The sequence below is a fragment of the Ursus maritimus genome (assembly GCF_017311325.1).
Source record: "Ursus maritimus isolate PB19 chromosome X unlocalized genomic scaffold, ASM1731132v1 scaffold_X1, whole genome shotgun sequence".
NCBI classification, from domain to species: Eukaryota; Metazoa; Chordata; class Mammalia; order Carnivora; family Ursidae; genus Ursus; species Ursus maritimus.
Window position 1 is genome coordinate 41,882,116 of NW_024423319.1, and position 21,217 is coordinate 41,903,332.

Below are 21,217 nucleotides of genomic sequence, written 5' to 3' on the forward strand. Positions count from 1 at the left end.
AATGTTCCATGTGCATGTAACATATATTCTGCTGTTTTAGGATGGAATGTTCTGAAATATCTGTTAAATCCATCTGGTCCAGTGTGTCATTCAAAGCCACTGTTTCCTTGTTGAATTTCTTTTTGGATTATCTGTCCATCAAAGTAAGTGGTGTATTAAAGTTCCCTACTATTATTGTATTAGAATCGATTCATTCCTTTATGTTTGTTACTAATTGTTTTATATATTTGGGTGTTTCCATGTTGGGTGCCTAAACATTTACAATTGTTTTATCTTCTTATTAGATTATCCCCTTCATTATTTTATATTGTCCCTCTTTATCTTTTTTTACCAGCTTTGTTTCAAAGTCTCTTTCGTCTGATATACATATTGCCACTCTGGTTTTTCTTTTGACATCTATTTGCATAATAAATATTTCCATCCCCTCTCTTTCAATCTTCAGATGTTTTTGTGTCTGAACTGATTCTCTTGTAGGCAGCTAATAAATGGGTCTTGTATTTTATTCACTCTGTCACCCTATGTCTTTTGACTGGAGTCTGTTTACATTCAAAGTAATTATTGATCAATATGTATTTACTCCCATTTTGTTACTTGTTGTGTGGTGGTTTTTGTGGGTTTTCTCGATCCTTTCTTCTTTTTTTCTTTCATTGTTTGCTGGTTTTCTTTAGTGGTGTACTTGGATTCCTTCCTCTAATTTTTGCATATCTAGTACTGTTTTTTCATTTGTGGTTACCATTAGGTTTGTATATAACATGTTCTACATATAGCAGTCTATATTAAGCTGATGGGCACTTAATGTTGAACTCATTATTTACTCATCTCCCCTCCGTGTTTCAGATATTTGGTGACATATTTTGTATCCTTTTATTTTATGAATCACTTTATTGATTTTTACAGATGTACTTATTTTTACTGCTTTTGTGTTTTTTACTTTGTATGTTCTTACTTACAGTCTTTCCTTTCTACCCAAGTAATGCCCTTTAAATATGTCTTGTGGGGCTGGTTTAGAGGTCATGAGCTCCCTCAGTTTTGTTTTGTTTTATTTTTGTCTGAAAAAAATTTTATCTTTCCTTCCATTCTGAATGATAGATTCTTGGGATAGAGTATTCTTGCCTATAGATTTTTTCCCTTCAGCACTTTGAATATAATGTGCCACTTTCTTCTAGCCTGCAAAGTTTCTGCTGAAAAATCAGCTGACAGCCTTATGAGGTTTCCTTTGTATGCAACTGTCTTCTCTCTTTTAACCTTTAAAATTCATTCTTTGTCACTGTTTTTTGACATTTTAATTACTATGTGTCTTGGTGTGGACCTCCTTGGGTTGAATTTGTTGGGGGATCTCTGTACCTCCTGAATCTGGATCTCTGTTTCCTTCCCCAGATTCGGGAAGTTTTCAGCCATTATTTCTTCAAATACATTTTGTGCCCCCCCAATACCTATAATGTGCATGTTATTTTGCTTGATGGAGTCACTGGGTGTTCTATTTTCATTATGCAGTACTTGTCTGTCACCTGCTTAACTTAATTGCTTTCCATTACTTTATGTCCTCTAGGTCACTGATATGTTCCTCCACTTCCTGTATCCTACTGTTTATTCCAACTATTGTATTTTTTTTACGATTTTATTTATTTATTCGACAGAGATAGAGACAGCCAGTGAGAGAGGGAACACAAGCAGGGGGAGTGGGAGAGGAAGAAGCAGGCTCATAGCAGAGGAGCCTGATGTGGGGCTCGATCCCATAACGCCGGGATCACGCCCTGAGCCAAAGGCAGACGCTTAACCGCTGTGCCACCCAGGCACCCCTCAACTATTGTATTTTGAATTTCATTTATTGAATTCTTCATCTCTGACATGTTATTTTTTACATCCTTTTTAAGGGTCTCACCGATGTTTTCCACCTTTCCTCAAGTCCAGTGACTATCTTTATGATCGTACTTTAAATTCTTTTTCAGGCATATTACTTATTTCTCTTCTTAGATTCTCCTGCTGTGGTTTTGTTTCATTCTTTCATTTGGGACAAATTCCTGTCTCTTTATTTTGTCTGCCTTTCCATGTTTGTTTCTGTGTGTTAGGAAAGTCAGCTACAACTTTAGCTCTTGAAAGTAGTGACTTTATGAAGAAAGAGGTCCTATAGTGCCCTGCAGTGCAGTGTCCCCTGTTCACCAGAACCTGGCACTTCAGCGGAGTTTTCTATATATGTTGCTGCATCCTGCTATTATGTCTCAGTTGTTTTCCCTTTCAGTCCAGACATCTGCACTGACCCTCTGCCTATTGTAGGCTGTGCTTGCTCTCTGTAGTATTAATGAGACCCAAGAAGGCTGGCTCTGAGGGCACATGATCATAGAAGGGCTCAGGAGTGGGGCTGTGGTGTTATCAAAATTTGTATTGAGTCACTAGTCTTAGACCAGATCTCCTGAAGCATGGTGGTGACCTGGTGCATGGCGTGCATTACTGGCAGTAGCCAGGGGCAAGGCACTCTGCTGGGCATTGCACATGACATTTGTGTATGTAGAAGCTGGGCATGAAGCATGGCAGTGGCTGGAGGCTTGTGGTGGCTGGGTGGTGTGCTTGAGGCCTTAAGAAAATTTGCCCTGAGCCACTAGTCTTAGGCAGGTCCCTGAAGTGTGGTGGCTCTGGGGGCATGGCATGTGGAGGCAGTGGTTGGGTGGAGTGTGCATGGCCTTAACAAAATTTGCACTAAGCCCAGGGTGGAAGCCAGCAGGCTTGGAGTATGCGAGCCCTCAGGAGAATGTGTGGTTGAGGTGCACTACTAGCAAGTTAAATAGCAAGTGTCTGTGCAGTGCTGCCTCCCACAGGTGGCCCTCTGTTTATGCTGGTGGGCAGGGGAAGAAAACGGCAGCTGTCAGTTCCTTTGTTCCCAGAGAAATCCCCAACACCTTCTGAAATCAGTATAAAGAGTTCTCCCTATTGTTGTGCAAGCTTCCTCTTCTATGTTGCCTCTCTGCAGGCTGTAGTATATTTAAGGTTGGGGACCTGGCTATCACTCACCCTCTGGCTCTCCCAGTGCTGAGTCAGCTGACCTTTAAATCTCCAGCCTCCAAGTCCTGCTGGTTATACAAACTCAGGGAAATCAGTCCCTCTGGTTTTCAAGTCCAGATGTTATCAGGATTTATTTACCCTGTGTGGGTTTCTGGTGCTGTCCCCTCTCCATGACCACAGCCTCCCTCCCTCTCTCCTGCAAGCAGGTCCCAACTACCCTTTCTGCCCTTCCTAACATCTCCTATGTATCTTCTTTTCTACATTTAGTTGTGGAGTTTATTCTTCCAGTCTATGGATCACTCTCTAATTTTTATTTTACTGGGATTTGAGTGATATATAGGTTTTTTTTATTAAAGATTTTTATTTATTCATCTGACAGAGATAGAGACAGCCAGTGAGAGAGGGAACACAAGCAGGGGGAGTGGGAGAGGAAGAAGCAGGCTCCCAGGAGAGGAGCCTGATGTGGGGCTCGATCCCAGGACTCTGGGATCACGCCCTGAGCCAAAGGCAGACGCTTAACGACTGAGCCACCCAGGTGCCCCGATATATAGTTTTAAATGTAGGACAAAGTCTGCAATCTTCCCAAGGCTCTCTGAAATCAATTTTATCAACATATTTTATTAAACCTAATTATCCAAAATATGATTGTAACCTATGATCAATACAAAACACTTATTAATAGGTTATCTTACATTCTTTCTTTCACACTACATCTCTGAAATCCAGTATGTATTTTAGAGATACAGTACATCTCAAATTGGATACTAAATTTTTATTGACAATAATGATCTATATTTAGTTAGGTTTCTTAAAACTTACCCAAAAATGTTGAAATGATCTGACAAAGATTTTAAAGCAGTCATAAAATATTTCAAAAATCAATTACAAATTTTCTTGAAACAAATGAAAGATTAAAAAAATCTCAACAAAGAGATAAATGTTATAAAAATAAAACATTATAGAACTGTAAAATAGAATCATAGAAATAAAAAGAAAGCATTCTAAATGGGTTCAAGAGTGGAGTGGAGATGACAGCAATAGAATCAGTGAGTTTGAGAACAGGTCAATAGAATTTCTTCAATCTGAACAATAGAAAGAAAATAGACTAAAAGAGTAAAAATGGACAGAGTCTCAAGGACTTGTGGGAAAATAACAAAGAGCTAACATTTGTACTATCAGGGTTGCAGAAGGACAAGAGAGAGAAAGAGAGGAATGGAAAAGAATACAAAGAAATAATGACTGAAAACATCCCAAATATGGTGAAAAGTACAAGCCTAAGAATTCAAGAATCTGATAAAATTCAAAATGGTAAGTCAAAGGCAAATACCCGAAAACATAGCATAATTAATTTTCTGAAAACAAAACGTAAAGCAAAAATCTTGCAAACATCCAGAGATAAAGAATGAATTACCTATAGAATTGCATCAACTAGAATGAGAGAAGATTTTTCATCTAACACCATGGAGGCCAAATGGAAGTGGCACATGCTTTTCAAGCACTGAAAGAAAAGAACTGTCCACTTTGGATTCTATATCTTGTGAAAATATTCTTCAGAAATGAAGGTATAAATAAATTCACTCTAGGACTAAGGAAAACAAAAAGAATTGGTCTCTAGAAGACCTACACCTAAAGATCAGTAAAAGGAAGTTCTTCCAACAGAAAGGAAATGATGCAAGAAAGAATCTGGAGATTCAGAAAAAAGAAAGGAAAAAGAAAGAGCAGAAAGATAATAATACAATAAAGTATTTCTTCCATCATGAGCTGTATAAATTGTAATGATGTTTAGATATTGCTCTGTGAAATGATAAATAATTTAAATATCATTATATAATAATGATAATTGAAAGGATTGTATCACCATTTGTTAAGTCAATGATATTTTCAAATGAGGAAGGTAAAGCAACCTATGTGGAAGTAAGATTTCCACATTTTACTTCACGTGGCTAAATAGATTATGAGAAGTCACATAAGTATACTTTAATACTCAGTGTATCCACTACAAAAATTATACAAAGCAATACACTAAAAATCATTATAAATAAATCAAGATGGAATCCTAAGAATATTCAAGAAACACACAGGAAAGGAAGAAGAAACAGAAAAAAGAGAAGTAGATGAAAGAGAAAAAATAATAAAATTGCAGAATTAAGTTCTAACATATTTATGGTACTAGATGCTTACATTAGAAATAAGGGGAGGTCTCAAATCAATAATGTAAGTTCTTACATCAAGGAAATAGAAAAAAGAGCAAAATAAATCCATAGCAAGCAGATGAAAGAGATAATAAAGATAAGAGCAAGGGGGAAAAAAGCAAGAATCAATGAAAGTGAAAATTGGAAAACTATGAGAAAATCAACAAAACAACAACATGTTCCTCCAAAAAAGCAATAAAATTGAGAAACTTCTGGTAAGACAGACAAAAATAAAGAGATAGAAGACATAAATCACCACTACCAAAATTGAGTCGGAATATCACAATTGAAAAGGGAATAGTATGAGCACCTTAGAAGAATGGGACATTCCTCAAAAAACAATAAACTAATAAAAACTACTACCAAGATGAATTAAACAATCTAAATAGTCCTGTAACCATTAAAGAAATTTAATTTATAATTTTTACATTCCCTCCCAACCAAAAGAAATCTTTAGGCCCAGATGGCTTTGCTGGATAATTCTAACAAGCATTGAACGAATTCACACTTTGGCAAATTTTCTTCTAGAAAATAGATGAGGGGAAAATGTTCCCCAAATAATTTCATGAAGTCAGTATTATTCTGATACCAACGCTAGATAAACATAACCCCCAAATGAAAACTATAGATGAATATTTCTCATGAAATTAAATACAAAAAATATTCAACAAAATATTTGGTAACTGAATCCAACAGTATATAAAAAGAGTTATGCACTGTCACAAATGGGATTTACTTGGATGCTGGGAAGTAAAAGGCATCCAAATTGTACAGGAAGAAATAAAACCATATCTATTCACAGATGGCATGGTCCTATACATAGAAAATCATAAAGATTCTACAAAAACTATTACAGCAAATAAATGAATCCAACAAAGTTGCAGGATACTAGATAAACACATGAAAAAAATAAACTATATAAAAGGAAAGTTTTAAATATAACTGTCTTTATTAGGAAATAATTATGTATATAATAAATCTTAAGGAATCTACAAATGGTGCCTAAATCTAAGTTAATTTAGCAAGGTGATAGGATAACAACAAAGCCAATAAACAAAATTTAATTATATTTCTATATAGTAGTAAGAAGCAATTAGAAAACAAAATTACAAAGAATATAATTTATAAAAACTTCAAAAAATTAAATATAGTAGCTGAATTTGTATTACAGAAGATACATTTTTCATTGTTGTCTTTTGCTAGATATGCTTAGTTATCTTTTTATGAATCTTATGTCTCCATACATTTAAAATATATTTATTGTTCTCTTTGGATTTATTTTGAGATATTTGGGTTGAGCTTAATTTACTTCTTTTGAAATGTTAGCAGTTAGCTGTTTACAATCTTAGTGCAAATATGAAAATAATTTTTAAATGACTTTTGAACTATATTTCTCTCTTCCCTTCTCTCTCTCAGTGTTATGGAATGTGAAATACTTATCTTTTTTATTGTTTGCATTAAGTGCCTGGCACATAGTAGGTTTTTAGTCAGTTGTTAAATGGTTATGCAATCAATATTGTGCTAGGAGGCTGATAAAACTCAGGTGTAAAGTTTTGGAATTTGCTTACTGAGGAATTAAAAACCTAGAATTTCAGGTAATATAGTTATAAAAAGGAAATTAAGAAAAGAATTCCATTTACAATGGCATCAAAAAGAATGATATGCTTAAGGATATATTTAACAAAAGGAGTGCAAGATTTGTACACATAAAACTATAATACATCAATGAATGAAATTAAAGAAGACAGAAACAAGTGGAAAGGCAATCTGTATTATGGGTTGATGGATTTAACATTGTTAAGATAGTAGTACTCTCCACGTTGATCTACATATTCAACACAATCCCTATGTGACTCTTGGCTTCCATTTTTTTCAGAAATTGACAAGTTAATTTCAAAATGTATACTGAATTGCAGGGACCCAAAATAATCTTGAAAAAGAAGAGCAAAGATGGAAGAGTCACACTCCCAATTTCAAGACTAGGTACAAATATACAGTAATTAAAACAGCATGGCACTGGCATAAATATAGATCAATGGCCTGTATAGAGTTCTGAAAAAAACTCCATACATTTATGGTCCATTGATTTTTAACATGGGACATAAGACAATTCAGTTGGGGAAAGTGTGTTCAACACATGTTTCTAGGATAATTGGATATCCAGGTACTAAAAAAAATTTAATGAGTTGGACTTCTATCTTACAGCATACATAAAAATTAACTCAAAATGGATCAAAGACTTAACTGTAAGAACTGAAACTATCAAATTCTTTAAAGAAAAAAAAGCTTAATAGCCTTGGATTTGCAACAATTTCTTCGATATGACACCAAAACCAAGTAACCAAAGAAAAAAGGTAAATTGGAGTTCATCAAAATTAAAAACTTCTGTAGTACAATGATACCAATAATAAATTGAAAAGATTACCCATGGGATAGCAGAAAAAATTTGCTAATCAAATATTTGTTAAATGACTTGGATCTAAAATATATAAGGGATTTTTATTTTTTTTAAAGATTTTATTTATTTATTTGACAGAGAGGGACACAGCCAACGAGAGAGAGAACACAAGCAGGGGGAGTGGGAGAGGAAGAAGCAGGCTTCCCAGCAGAGGAGGGAGCCCGATGTGCGGCTCAATCCCAGGACTCTGGAATCACACCCTGAGCTGAAGGCAGATGCTTAACAACTGAGCCACCTAGGCGCCCCAGGATATATAAGTGATTTTTACAACTCAACAACAACAGACAAATAACCTCATTAAAATGGTGAAGGATATGAATATATATCACTCAAAGATATATATCATTAGTCATTAGGGAAATGCAAATCAAAACTATAATGAAATAATACTTTACACATATACTAGGGTGACTATTATTTAAAAAAAAAACACCAATAAGTATTTTCCATGATGTGGAGAAACTGAAACCCTCATACATTTTTGGTGGGGACGTAAAATGGTGCAGCTGCTTTAGAAAACAGTTTGACAAATCCTAAAATGTTAAGCATAGAGTCACCACATGCCCCAGAAATTCTACTCTTAAAGTACACACCCAAGAGCAATAAAAACATATACACACAAAGATGTGAGCACAAATATTCAACATTATTCATAATAGCCCAAAGTGGAAACAACCCAAATGTCTATCAACTGATAAATGGATAAATAAAATGTAGTATATTCATAGCATGGGATATTATTCAACAAGAAAAGAAATGCAGTACATGCTACAAAGTACATTAACCTGAAAAGCATTTTGCTAATTGAAAAGATCCAATCACAAAAGACCACATATTGTATAATTCCATTTATATATACTGTCCAGAATAGGCAAATGTATAGAGACAGATAGCATATTAATGGTTGCCTAGGGTTGTGAAAGGTTGGAGGGTTGATGGTGAGTGACTATTAATGGGTATGAGGTTTCTTTTGGCGGTAATAAAATGTTCTGTAATTTGTTTGTGGTGATATTTGCACAATATGTAAATATATTAAGAGACAATGAAATGTGCACTTTAAAGTGGTAAACTTTATGGTATGCAAAGCAGTAGGTTATATAAGTCTGGAGCTCAGGAGAGTGGTTTCGAATAGAGATAATTATTTGGGTGTTGTCAGTGGATAGATAGAGGACATAAAAATGTATGAAAATAGATGCTGTCATCTATGGAGAAATTGTAGATAAAGAGATATAAGATACTAGAACTGAGCCCTGAGATACAACAACATTTAGAGATTAGAGGAATGAGAAGAAAACAGTAGAGGAGACAGAAGAAATGAGACAAGTTAGCAGAATTGTATATTTTTCTACAGTCACAATCAACTGCACTAATGATGTAGGAGACAAATCAGAAGAGAGTGGTATCCCAGAAGCCAAGAGAAGAAATTGTTTCAACGAGGAGAGAGTGATCAACTTTGCAGAACATTACTGATATGTTAAATGAAAGGGGATTGGGAAGAATTAGCATTGTATTTAACATTGTAGAGGTCATTGATGACCTTGAAAAGAGCTCTTTAGCTCTCTGCGTGGAGTAGTGGGGATGAAAATCTGATTGGAACTAATACAAAACCGATCTGAGTAAGAGGAACTGGATAAAATCAATTTGATATGTGGGTGGGTAAGAGGGTGGTTGGTTTTATTTTCTCAGTGAAGTGTGACTAGAGGTCATTAGGTGAGAATGAGGGAGGATATTTGGAGATTTTGGAGGATTAAGGAAAGAAAAAAACATGAATTTTTAATCTTCTTAGATGTGAGTGGACTAATCTGTAAGCCCACTACTCTGTTTGAGAATGATAAAGTTACTAATAGCAACTTCTACTAATTATCTACTGTGTCCCTATACTTTGGTAAAGTGTTCCTAGGATAATGTCCTCTTTCAACCTTGGGTCATCACCCTGCCCATTCTAACTGTGATGATATTTTTTATTCCTTGGCCCACTGCCCCTTAAAATAGTTGAAGTCTGTGGGTTCTATATATCAAGCTGAATGAATCAATTTGATCATAGAGGCACTTTGAATTTAGACTCTAAAAGCCTGGATGAGGTTGTCATGTCCAGGTAACCCAACTCGTGGATGCCTTGCCACACTTGACAAATTAGGACCACACTCATCTGGCCCTAATGGGAGAGCTTGGTAAACTTCTCTCCAGAATGTTCTGAGACAATAGAATACTCATGGGGCCATACCTCTAATGCTTCTGTGACCTGCTGAGAGAAGTGTCATTCCTCTTCTCTTCCCAAATGAAGGACTCAGCTTCCTTGACAGCCTGCCGTAATTATTCTGCCTTCCATTTTCAACCATCAGCCTGCACTAAACCCTTTCTTGAATGCTAAGAAACTATAAATCTTTTACTCTACTCTTTGGATAAGGTTTCTCCTCCTACTTCTTCACTGGACTTCAGGACACGGGGGTGGGATGGGAAAGGAGTCAGATTAAAATTTCCTTGGGTTTTACCCATGCTATGTGATGCTGTGCGTCTCTGTAAAGTCTCACATTTTGAGGAAAATTAATGTTTCTAATTCCACCATTGTACCTAGAAAAATTTTAGTCATATCAATATAACCCTCCTTAGCCAAATTCTTAATGGAGCAATAAGCAAAACTCCTAACACCTTCCAATCAGTGCCTTATTACATACTTCAAAGGAATGAATATTCCCTGAATGAATCATAATTCTGAGGCATTAGACAAACATATTTCAAATAATGATATCATTCAATAATTTTTAAAATGTTTATTTTTAGAGGTTGAACAATGGTTCATTACAGATTTTTTGATGAAACAATTAACAGTCTCAAAGATTATTTCAATAATTTTTAAAGTTAAAGCACAGACTGAATACAAATTGATTTAAATAGGCACAGTTTTAAAAAGAATTAAAGAGTATTTAAAGGATCCCATTGAATGCATGTGGTATTATTCTTAGTTTTATGAATACTGTTTCAATTAAATGAGTTCTGGCAGAAAACACCTAGTAATTATTTTCTCTAGAAACTGGTAGCACTGAAAATATTAAAAATTATGCATTCTAATGGTTTGTGTATATGCATATATATATGTGTACATGTGTGTATATGCACACGTGTGATTTCTGCTTTGCCTATTTTACTATCTAAATGATTATCCTTTCCTACTTTTTCCTCTGAGGCTCTTAGCTTATTTCAACAGACGTAATCGCTCAGAGCTTTTCTTGTCAATCCTTTTCATATGTCATTTTCTAGTTTTCAAATAGTTCCAACAGTGCCTTTTATTTTGGACAAGGGCTTTGGTGAAAAAACTAAAGTACACTGAAATAAAACTGTATTCTGTCCCAATGTTACTCACAACCTGCTAGAACTTTCATGCTTTCAATCACAGGGCTAGGGGAATTGGCTGGTCAGGAGTCCCCCTTCACTGCTTCTGTAATGAGCTGGGGCTTCCAGGAGCTAATCTACGAAGTGAGGTATAGATATAATTTCTTCCATTATTGTGCACTGACTATGAAATTTAATTGTCCCTTCACTTTCTTGTTTCAGCTGGCAAAGGATATAAAAATTCCAGATGGAATAACATCAAAATTGGAAATATTCATTACCCATGAACCACTTTAAATATCTTCAATCCTTTCTATTGGGCTACCCAGCATTTCAATCTCCCTACATGATATGTACCCAGCTTTCTTTCTTCATTAACACCTCATCCTTTAAAGCTCAGTTACACATCTGCAATTTTTCTTGTTTGTGTACTTTGGGACATCTCTGTAGATTCAGTTCACTATGGTCTCTGTTTAGTAGAATAACAGCCACAAAGCACAATGGGAGTTGACTTCCTAAAATAGTTTACTGTCTTACTGCCTTAAAAATATGATTTTAAGATAAAACTTATTTTTGAATCTTAACTTTGAGTAAATATTATGAAGAAAAAATGAATTCTTAAAAGACTTGATTCTACACACTACTTAAATGAGAAAATTTTCTGAAATTCAAACATAGCAAGCTCCATTTGCTCAGCAATGAGGTACTTGCACAAAGTTCCCCATGGCTTTTTGGTGTACAAATTTATAATAATGAAGACTACTTCTAAGGAAATAATTTGACATAAATGTTTGTTTTCTCTTTAAACTACTGCATTTAAAAAGTCATTTGAGTTGTAAACACTCAAGGATAAGCCAGTTTTAGGATCACATTATTGTGTCACAGTAACAGAAATGTGAATCACATTTATTTCTTTAACTCATGGATTCAGGTTCTCCTAAATTCTCATTTTGAGCTACTACACTCTTGATATAAGTTGTTAGGAAAATCCAAATCATCATTCTTGGCACCAAGGTGTCAAGAAATAATGTGCTATCATGAAATCACACATAGTCAGCTGCTTTTGTATTTTGGTTAACCAGGTAGTTTGAAAATTACTATCCCGCTAGCACTGTCTTCATATTTATGAAGCAGACCTAGAGGAATTATACTGAGGTATACTTTGTGGTAGTTCTGTTGCTTCTCTATTGCCCCAGAACTAACCATGGTATTGAGGATGGATATGCAGAAATTATGCTTTTCACCAGGTAGCAGTTACCATAGGTGACCAACACCACCTATCTATGGCGTCTATAACATATTGGGTGATGGACTAGCATGATTTTCACCACTCTAAATTTGATGAAAGTCATACTTTTTTCTTTCACCTAAACATTAAGTTCCAACATGTGGACTTATCACTTTTAGATTAATTTCTGATTTTACAGAAATAGAAATAGGAAAAACATAAATAGTAGCAGCCAAGGTTTTTGTTGTTACATTTTGTTCTTTTTGTTTATAACTGGGGGAAACTTTTATATAGTTTAATCTGGGATTGGGAAAATATTCAATGTTGTCTGATGGTCCCACTGTTGGCCAGATAAAAATTTTGATAAATCAGTCAATCTGTCTTTGGGGGTTAGAATTTGACGCCTACTTTAAAGTATTTTTTAAAAAAACTCATTCTACAGTACATGTGTATAGGAGTTCAGTCCTGTATTCAGGCTTGCAAGTGTATTATTTGGTGGTTTTTTTTTTTTAACAGCTATTGCACATCTTCAGGGCTTCTGAGGAAAATCAAGCATCTAAAACTTTCTTCCTCCTTATCAGGAGGAAACCAGCTTAACATGGTATGAAAAAAACACAACTGATCGTTGACTGGGGTCTTAACTGTCAAGGAGCAATAAGAACAGGTGGCCTTTTCCCCTTTATCATTGTAGTTTTCTCCAGGCATGCAGGTTGTTCAGCCTTAGTCTGGTTTATAGCATAGTCCTTATTATTTTTATTTAATAATCTAAACTTTGGTTCTTTATATGACTTTGCAAATGTGCATATAGTTTGTTGTTATTTTTATTTTTTCTGAAAAACCTCTCTCAGGGACAATTATTTTGAAAACTATTCGGAACCTAACTCATTACAGGTTTCTTTACTCCATGTAGTAAAATCTGAATATCGATACTGTCCAAACTGTCCAAAGAGTAATATTTGAATTCACAGTAACAACAGTTACAAAGTTTGTGCAAAAGACATTGTACACCATTGGAGTACATAGAGCTTGCTATAGTTAATTTTATATATAAAGCTGCATTTCTCATTAGAACTATTTTGTGCTACATTAAAAGTAAAGTATCTGATTTAATTTTTCCCTAACAATAAAACTGAATGCTCATTTAATCTCAGAAATTTTAAGATGCAAATTGCATATTTATGATGTTTGTAAATGTTGTAATAAATCATTGGAACCTTTTAAACACCATAATTGCTTTGGAGCTCTTCAAGTTTTCCAAGGGTCATGAAGTAAACCCGGCTATGGCGGTTACGCAGTGTAGAGGTAAAGAATAGCTGTAAAAAGAGAGAAAGAGACACCATCAGTAAATATTTAATATATTGTAACCTGATATTTCACAGATACATCTATAATTTCAATTATTCCACATCAACCAATTAAAATATTAAGCCATACTATATACTGGACAGGATTTACTGAAAGAACAAGACTTTAAATTGGTATGGAGTCTAAATTATATATTAAAAAACAATATTTTACCATATTCTATGTAATTGTACTTCATATGGTTTAAATAAAATTAGGTTTCTGTTGTGGCACTCATCTGCTGACATTCTTGATTGGTTTTGTTTAAGTATTCTCTTTGCTTTAAAAGAAATCTACTTTTACTCGAGTTGGCTTTACTTTTTCTTTTCATATATGGAAATGATTAAATTATTCAATGTTGTTCACCATTGTTGCTGGTGTTTAAATGGCCATTGAAATTTTCCACTTGGTGGGATTTTCTATTTCAGTGGAATGGACTAACATAAATAGATTGATATTATGAGTTAAACTAACCAGTTTAGAGAGGAGCATGTCTTATGAATATGGTCTGTGCCTCAAAGAAAATTAAAACAGAACATGAACATAAATAGCAAACAGAGGCCTCCTTGTTAGGACTAAGGCTTTCCACATCCACAATGAATATACTTAGAAGGGTTTTGACATTGATGATGATGATGATGATAACACTAGCGACCCTTGACTTAATACATTTTATGTGCCAGGCAATCTGTGAAATGCTTACTATATACACATTATCATTAATTTTCAAAATTGTTACCAGAGGAGTTATTACTATTTTCATTTTGGAGATGAAGGAACTAAGACTCAGGAAGATTAATCAACTTCCAAGTTCTTACACCTCATTAGGTGGCAGAGCTGGGACTGCATGCTAAGTCTATCTGACCTTGAACACTGGTTCTTCCCATTATGTCCCTTCATATTGCAAACCAGTACTTCTCATTCATGTACAATGCTTTACCCTGGTTGTTCTGATATTAATTTGAATCCTCTGCAATGTCTTCAAAATGTGGGTGTTTCCTAGTTTTATTAGGATTATTTTTTCATGCTATTATTTCTCATAGTATGTAGAGACTGTAATAATTTTATATGATGCATATTTTCCATTTAAACTATCTGAATTGGTTGTTAAAATTGATCACATTACACAAATAATTGACAAAGCTCAATTCTATTTTTCTTCCCTGTAAAATGGGATATTACTACTGCAAAATAAAAAATTGTTTTTATCAATGGTTTGCCAATTTGGGAATTATATCATTAATATATTTATGGCCAGAAGGAAAAGGATTTTCTTACTTAATTTTCATTGCCTGCTTTATTTTTGTTACAACTGGGAGATATAAACAATACCTTGTCACCTCGGGTACACAGAAATCTCAGCTTCTTAATTGACCTGCGCTTCAGTTCACTTTCCAGAACCCTTGATTGAAAAGAGCGGACTTCGATGGCCTTTTGGCCCCATCCTGTGGTTCGCTGTGTACATTCAAAAGCTATAATAAAAATGTAAAAATCAGAAAAATACAATTTCTTTTCTATTAATGATAGTAAATTACTATTTTTAAAATTTTTTTATTATGTTATGTTAGTATAACCACAGTCAACATTTGATTATTAAGAGGCTCATTATTACAGTTCAGGTAAACACATTCTGTTTTTCCTCCTTCTATAGTCACTTGACAATTATGCTGCTCAGTAGTGGTATTCAAGCATGCTGTCTACTGTTACAGTTGTGATCAAAGTTGAATAACTAGATCTTAATTAGTTTTTGTATTCCTGTTCTCTAATGCCACAGAAAAAGCTAAGCATTAATTCTACCTGGTTTGTAGAAAGTAAAATCTACTGACAGCCATTTTTTAATTTCCAATTTAGTTGAGGTACAGCATTCCATAAGGGTTTGTATTTGTGCTCGAGTGACATACATAAAAACTTGATTAACTTCAAAATTAAAACTGTTAAAAATGACTTGCTCAGATAATGACTTTAGCAACTCTAATGAAAGTCAATGAATGATCACATTATAAACAGAACTAAACCTAATTTGATACTGTTTAGGCTGAGTCTGACTCAGGAAATTTCATTAAGATTTTAACTTTTGGACCCTGTGTCACCTACATGGTGACAATAAAGATTATGACAATTGGATGTTGACAGATAGTGACTATACTTATAGTGGTGAGCATTGAGTAATGTACGGAATTTTAAAATCATCATGTTGTATACCTGAAACTAATATAACACCATATGTCAACAATAATTCAATTCAAAAAAATATGACAGTTGCCTTAAAGCAGAAAACCTAATTATGTAAAGAGCCATATACTCAGGGGCACCTGGGTGGCTCAGACAGTTAAGCGTCTGCCTTCGGCTCAGGTCATGATCCCGGGGTCCTGGGATTGAGCCCCGCATCGGGCTCCCTGCTCGGTGGGAGGCCTGCTTCTCCCTCTCCCACTCCCCTTTGCTTGTGATCCCTCTCTCGCTGTCTCTCTCTGTCAAATAAATAAATAAAATATTTTTTTAAAAAAAGAGCCATATACTCAGCTGGTGCTGTAAGGTATTTTCTGACACAGAGAGCAGTATTATTGTTAAATGTTCAACTTATAAGTTGATTTTATGTACTTCATAAGACGTAAATTTCTATAAATAAATTCAGTCATGTACTTAAAATAATATCAAGATTTTGAGTCAAGCTGAAATAGTCTAGAAAACACCAAAACAAAGCACCTTCATTCCTGTTATAAACTTGACTAAAATCAGAATTCAGTTCACTAGACTTTCTATTTTCTTCTATTGTAAACACAATAAACTGAGTTGTTAAAATCATAATATAGTTTTAAAATTTTTATCATTCTCAAAAGTTCTATAATGCCTTTGTTTAAACCAAAATTTACCTGGCCTATATATGTATACACTAAATATGCATAAAAGGACTCATGAAACAATTATTAAAACTTTTATAAAAGTGACTTTTCATAGGCATAGTATAAGGCATTTTGAATTCCTCAATTAAAACTTAGCTAAGCATTTATAATCTCCTGTTTCCTTTTCATTACAATTCATAATATTTATGTGTATGAAATTGATCACAAAATTGTAATTAAATTGCAACTGCATTTTTATAGTTATATTCCCAATTGTATATTTATTCAGACAAATGGCTTTTCTGGAAGAAGACTTTATAAATCCAGTTTCAAACTGGAATTAAAATCACTCCATATACAGTTTCAAACTGGAATTAAAATCACTCCATATACAAAGAAAGTGAGGGAAATCTATGATCTGAGTGATGGAAATAAATAATAGATTTAGTCTATCCGGATTTGAATTTTTGTCACTTATGTGAATACTTCATTAAAATTGGTATACTGTCAACAATCACACAGAGCAAAAAATTCTACATTTAATACTTGCTGAGTCCAAGCACACTGTTCATATGGCATTACATAATTTCCACCTTAATTCTGAAAAACATTAATTTGCCATTTAACCTAGCAACTGAGTTAGCTTGCTTATGAAATGGGATCCACTGATTTGGAGTGGGAATGCTTAGTGATACCTGCTGTGATTGCTAAGCTTCTATATATTTGTTTGAAAATACAAAGCAATGATCTTATTATTATTGAAAACATCTATTATATCTCAAGAAATGTAAATTTTAGATTGGGGAAATCTGGATCTAGGTTAGTTTTAAATAGCAAAGCAGTTGTTTTTAGACAGAAAGGGAAATTAATTTCCTTAATATAAATTTTATACTGTAGTCTTTAGTATATTCTCAAAATATCCTTAATACACAAATCAAAATATCACATTCTTATAGTGCTATAGTTAATTTTACATTAGAGAGAGATGTTTTTTCAAATTCTTGCAACTTAAAATAGCTTTTCGTTTTAGGTCAGAAATTGTCCTGCCTAAGGACGAGTTACCAGATGACATTTTAAGACCCCTTTGATTCCTATGATTATCTAGTGGCACATATATAGGGGTTTGCTCAGTTTCCCATTTGAACTGCATTTTCTTATTTCAATTTCTGATTAACGTATTGATCACAAAATTACCACTGTAAAGGTTAGAACAAGATTCACTATTTTCAGTTTCTTTTGCCCCAGATCTGTCAATTATAAGCATTTACTTCTGTCACTTAAAATGTTTTTAAGCCCTTGAGAGTTCTTCCGTTTGAAGAAAATGGGAGAGGTTTTCAGGACAATTGTTAACACGGTGTGCAAAGAGAAAAGATTCTACAGATGCAGTGCAAAGTGCCATCATCCCATAATGAAAAAAATGTCCATTAAAAAGCAGTTCAAACTAGCCTTTAAAGCTACATAGGGATCACATTTAGCCATTTCATAAAGATTTCAGAAGCTTCTCGCTCCTTAATAGACTAACTTTCTCTATCTCTCCTTCCTTCCCTTTACTTCTCCTTCCCATTTCTCCTTTATTTGCTTCATTAATCCCCTCTTCTTTTCAGGAACTTTTATCCTCCATCAAATCATTCTACTCTCCTTAATATTTGTACTGTTCATATGTATTCTTTTTCCTGTCTAGAATCACCTTTGTAGTCACCAAGCCTCAGGGACATCCATAAGAGTCTCAAGTTATTCATATTTTCCAGATCAGCAGTCCTGCATTCGTCAAGAAGAAAAAAAATGTCCTGGCCTGATGAAGATGAAAGGCAGTTTTCTTTATGTTGCCATCTGGATAGTACCTAATAGGCATTCCAGACAGTCATATTTATCTCCTTTGTAAATGAAAGATGATGAAATCTTAGTGACAACCAATATGTCACATACTTAATTTGTATTTGATTCTTCACAGGATTACCACTCTCTAAATAGAACACCATTTACTATATGAAATAGAAATATTCTGCTCTTCTTTTATGATTATTTGGCAGTCTCCTAAGATAAAGGTAAACCCCAAAGATCAATGTGAGGGAATGAAGCATTTCCAACATCTGCATAAAATCTGCAAGCAAAGTGAGTTAAAATAAAATTATAGATTATTGTGGAAAGGAATTCCTCCCCTATTTTAATTATATAATTATTGCACATGAACAACTAAGACAGTCAAAATTAGTCTCTTTGTGGTAGCCTTGTGAATTTATTAATCATATGGCAGACATACAGACCTTACTAAGGGAATAAGGATATAGTATCCTAAACTAACCTGATATGCCTTGAAAAAATGTGATATTTCAGAAAACAGAAGTTTCTCTGAGATCATATAAAAGAGAAAAATTTTTGTACACACCTACTGAAGATGGTATGTCTTTCCACACTTCAAGGATCTTCTTGAAGAGTTGTTCATTTGCTTCCATAGAAAGGGCTTCAGCATTGAAGGTGAGCATCATGCCAATTCCCAAGGAATCAGGTAAAATGATGATATTCTGTGGTATAATGATTTCCAGGGGCTGGAATTATGTTTCATAAAGATTTATATGTCCAACATTTTATCATTACTACTTTAATTGAAGCAGCTTGGCTGAGCAATAAAGACCAAAAAGGGGTTCGAAGTGCAGGGAGGAAGAGAAACTTCTATATTAATATTAAACAGCATGCTACCCAACACTTGAAAAGAGCCTTTCCTATGTCATAAAGGCATCAGTCTTTAATAGTGTCCTTTATATTTAGGAAAAAATTTTTGAAAAAGAAACATATATTTCCAAAAGAAAAAAATTTGTTGAAATTTAACAAAACATGTATAATGGTAGAAGAAACATTACTTGTTACAGATTGGGACTTCAGATTCATTTCAGCACATTAATGAATAATTTAGTGATGAATATGTGAACCAACTAATAAATACACAATCACTGGTTATCTAGCCAATTCATTTAAATCAGAAATAGAAAATTAAAATAGATTGAGCTTAAAATGTTTATAAGGGACAACTTTATAATATTCATCACTACTTGAAATATAACAATCATTCTCCCTTCACAAAAAATGTTGGATTTCTTGTCCAACTTATAAATCATAAAATGTCTTCAATATATAAATACTGAGATATATTAGGTGACATAATATGAAATACTAAGAAATATATAAGAATTTGTAAATTTTATGATGCATAAAACAATGTGACAAAATTAAAACTACAGAAATTGCCACATTAATAGTATTTTCCTGAGAAATGAACAATTACATTCCTTTATTTCTCTAAATTAGCAAGTTACAAGAAAAAAAAGGTCAGAAACTATACTTGCCAAACCCAGCGTACTCAGGCCAAGTGCTTGAGGCCATGTCTCAGCAACAACAATCCTTAAAACTAAAATGGGGATCCAGAGGCAAAAAGCAATTTTAATACGTTCCCTGGGCACTTGCATGAGCAATTGAATCAGGAAAGAGATGAAGGAGGAGAGAAAAAGAAATTGCAAAAAAGAAGGTTGTCTCAAAAATAAATTTGTTTAGAATAAAGCTGAACTGCTGTAAATCCAGAAAGCCCCAGAGGTAATTCCTTGCTTCTCAGATGATTCCTGCAGTAACCAGATATCTTTTAGCACACATGGCTCCCTTGTAGCATTACAGGCTTTGTAATCTGGCACTCTTGGAAAAATATCATTTTTAGTACATTCTGTTTCAGAAGACACTCCCCTCCCTTTTATTAGAGTCCTTTCTCCTTTAATGGGTTAGGACACTAGGGCATTTAGCTAAAAATGCTATTTTTGAATATACTTAAGGTAACCTAATTAGGTCAGAAAATAATTTTTTTAAAAAACCGATCTCTCATTCTTGCTTCTACGATAATGAACTGATTGCTTCAAAAGGAAATAATTCCCTTTGCTTGGTAATCAACTGGAACACAGACTGCAATCTTCTTGAATGACGTTTCAAATAAGTACAAACTTGGACCAATATTGCAATGTTTAATATGGCACTAGCTTCAAAATAAAGGCTATCTGCCATTACATTAAAAAAAAAAGGATGCAAGAAGCTATGGAACAGTCCAACTGAAAAGTACTATAATACTTACATTAATATTAATCTGAACTCATACCTAAGTGGCTTTGGCTGGGCTTGGTTCAATATTTTCTACATTATAAAAAGGATGATTTCTGTATACTCATAGGTGACAACTGAATGATGAACTAATTAGATTGTTAATATGACCAAAACTTTTTTAATGTTTCCACTAATAATTTCCACTAATAATTTGACTAATAATTTGACACAAATGTATGAGGCAATTCTGAAAGCTGTAATTTGCTATATATCACAGTTAAAGTAGTACAATTTGGATAAAGAAGAGGATAATAATGCTGCAATACTGGTGTATTTTTAAAGAATCTGTTTATGTATTATGGAGTGCAGAGGAACTAAAAGCAAAGATTGCAAACTCATTCATCTATTAAGACTGGTTATTATAAATATATAAAGGTAGATACATAGGCAATGTGTAGTATATATTTCATTTAAAGGGGGGCAGGCGTACAAAAATAAAAAAAATAAAAAAATAATAAAAAAAGAAAGGGGCAAGCATGAATCATTTCCAGTTGATAATGGCCAGATACTAATAAGGGCCAGATGTCTGGACTAAGAAACCATCAGTGATTTCTGTTTATCCCTGACTACTTTCTGGTACTCTATACTTACCTTTTAGGTTTCAGTTCCGGTACAGATATTGATAATCATATTTTTAAATCTTTAAGAGTTTTGACAGTTGGAAAAACTCAAATTGTGGTGTACAATAATT

General features: G+C 33.9%; 1 protein-coding gene across 1 annotated transcript in view; it reads right to left on the reverse strand.

Annotated features, from left to right (window-relative positions):
* Positions 1–10,403: 10,403 nt before the first annotated feature.
* NRK (Nik related kinase) overlaps positions 10,404–21,217 on the reverse strand; it is a 127,865-nt gene continuing 117,051 nt past the window's right edge. The window contains exons 27-29 of the mRNA XM_040629493.1: positions 18,776–18,935; positions 14,882–15,021; positions 10,404–13,518 (exon numbers count right to left, since the gene is read on the reverse strand). Of these exons, the coding sequence (XP_040485427.1) occupies positions 13,423–13,518; positions 14,882–15,021; positions 18,776–18,935 (396 nt within the window). The 3' untranslated portion in view covers positions 10,404–13,422. The remainder of the gene's footprint in view (positions 13,519–14,881; positions 15,022–18,775; positions 18,936–21,217) is intronic.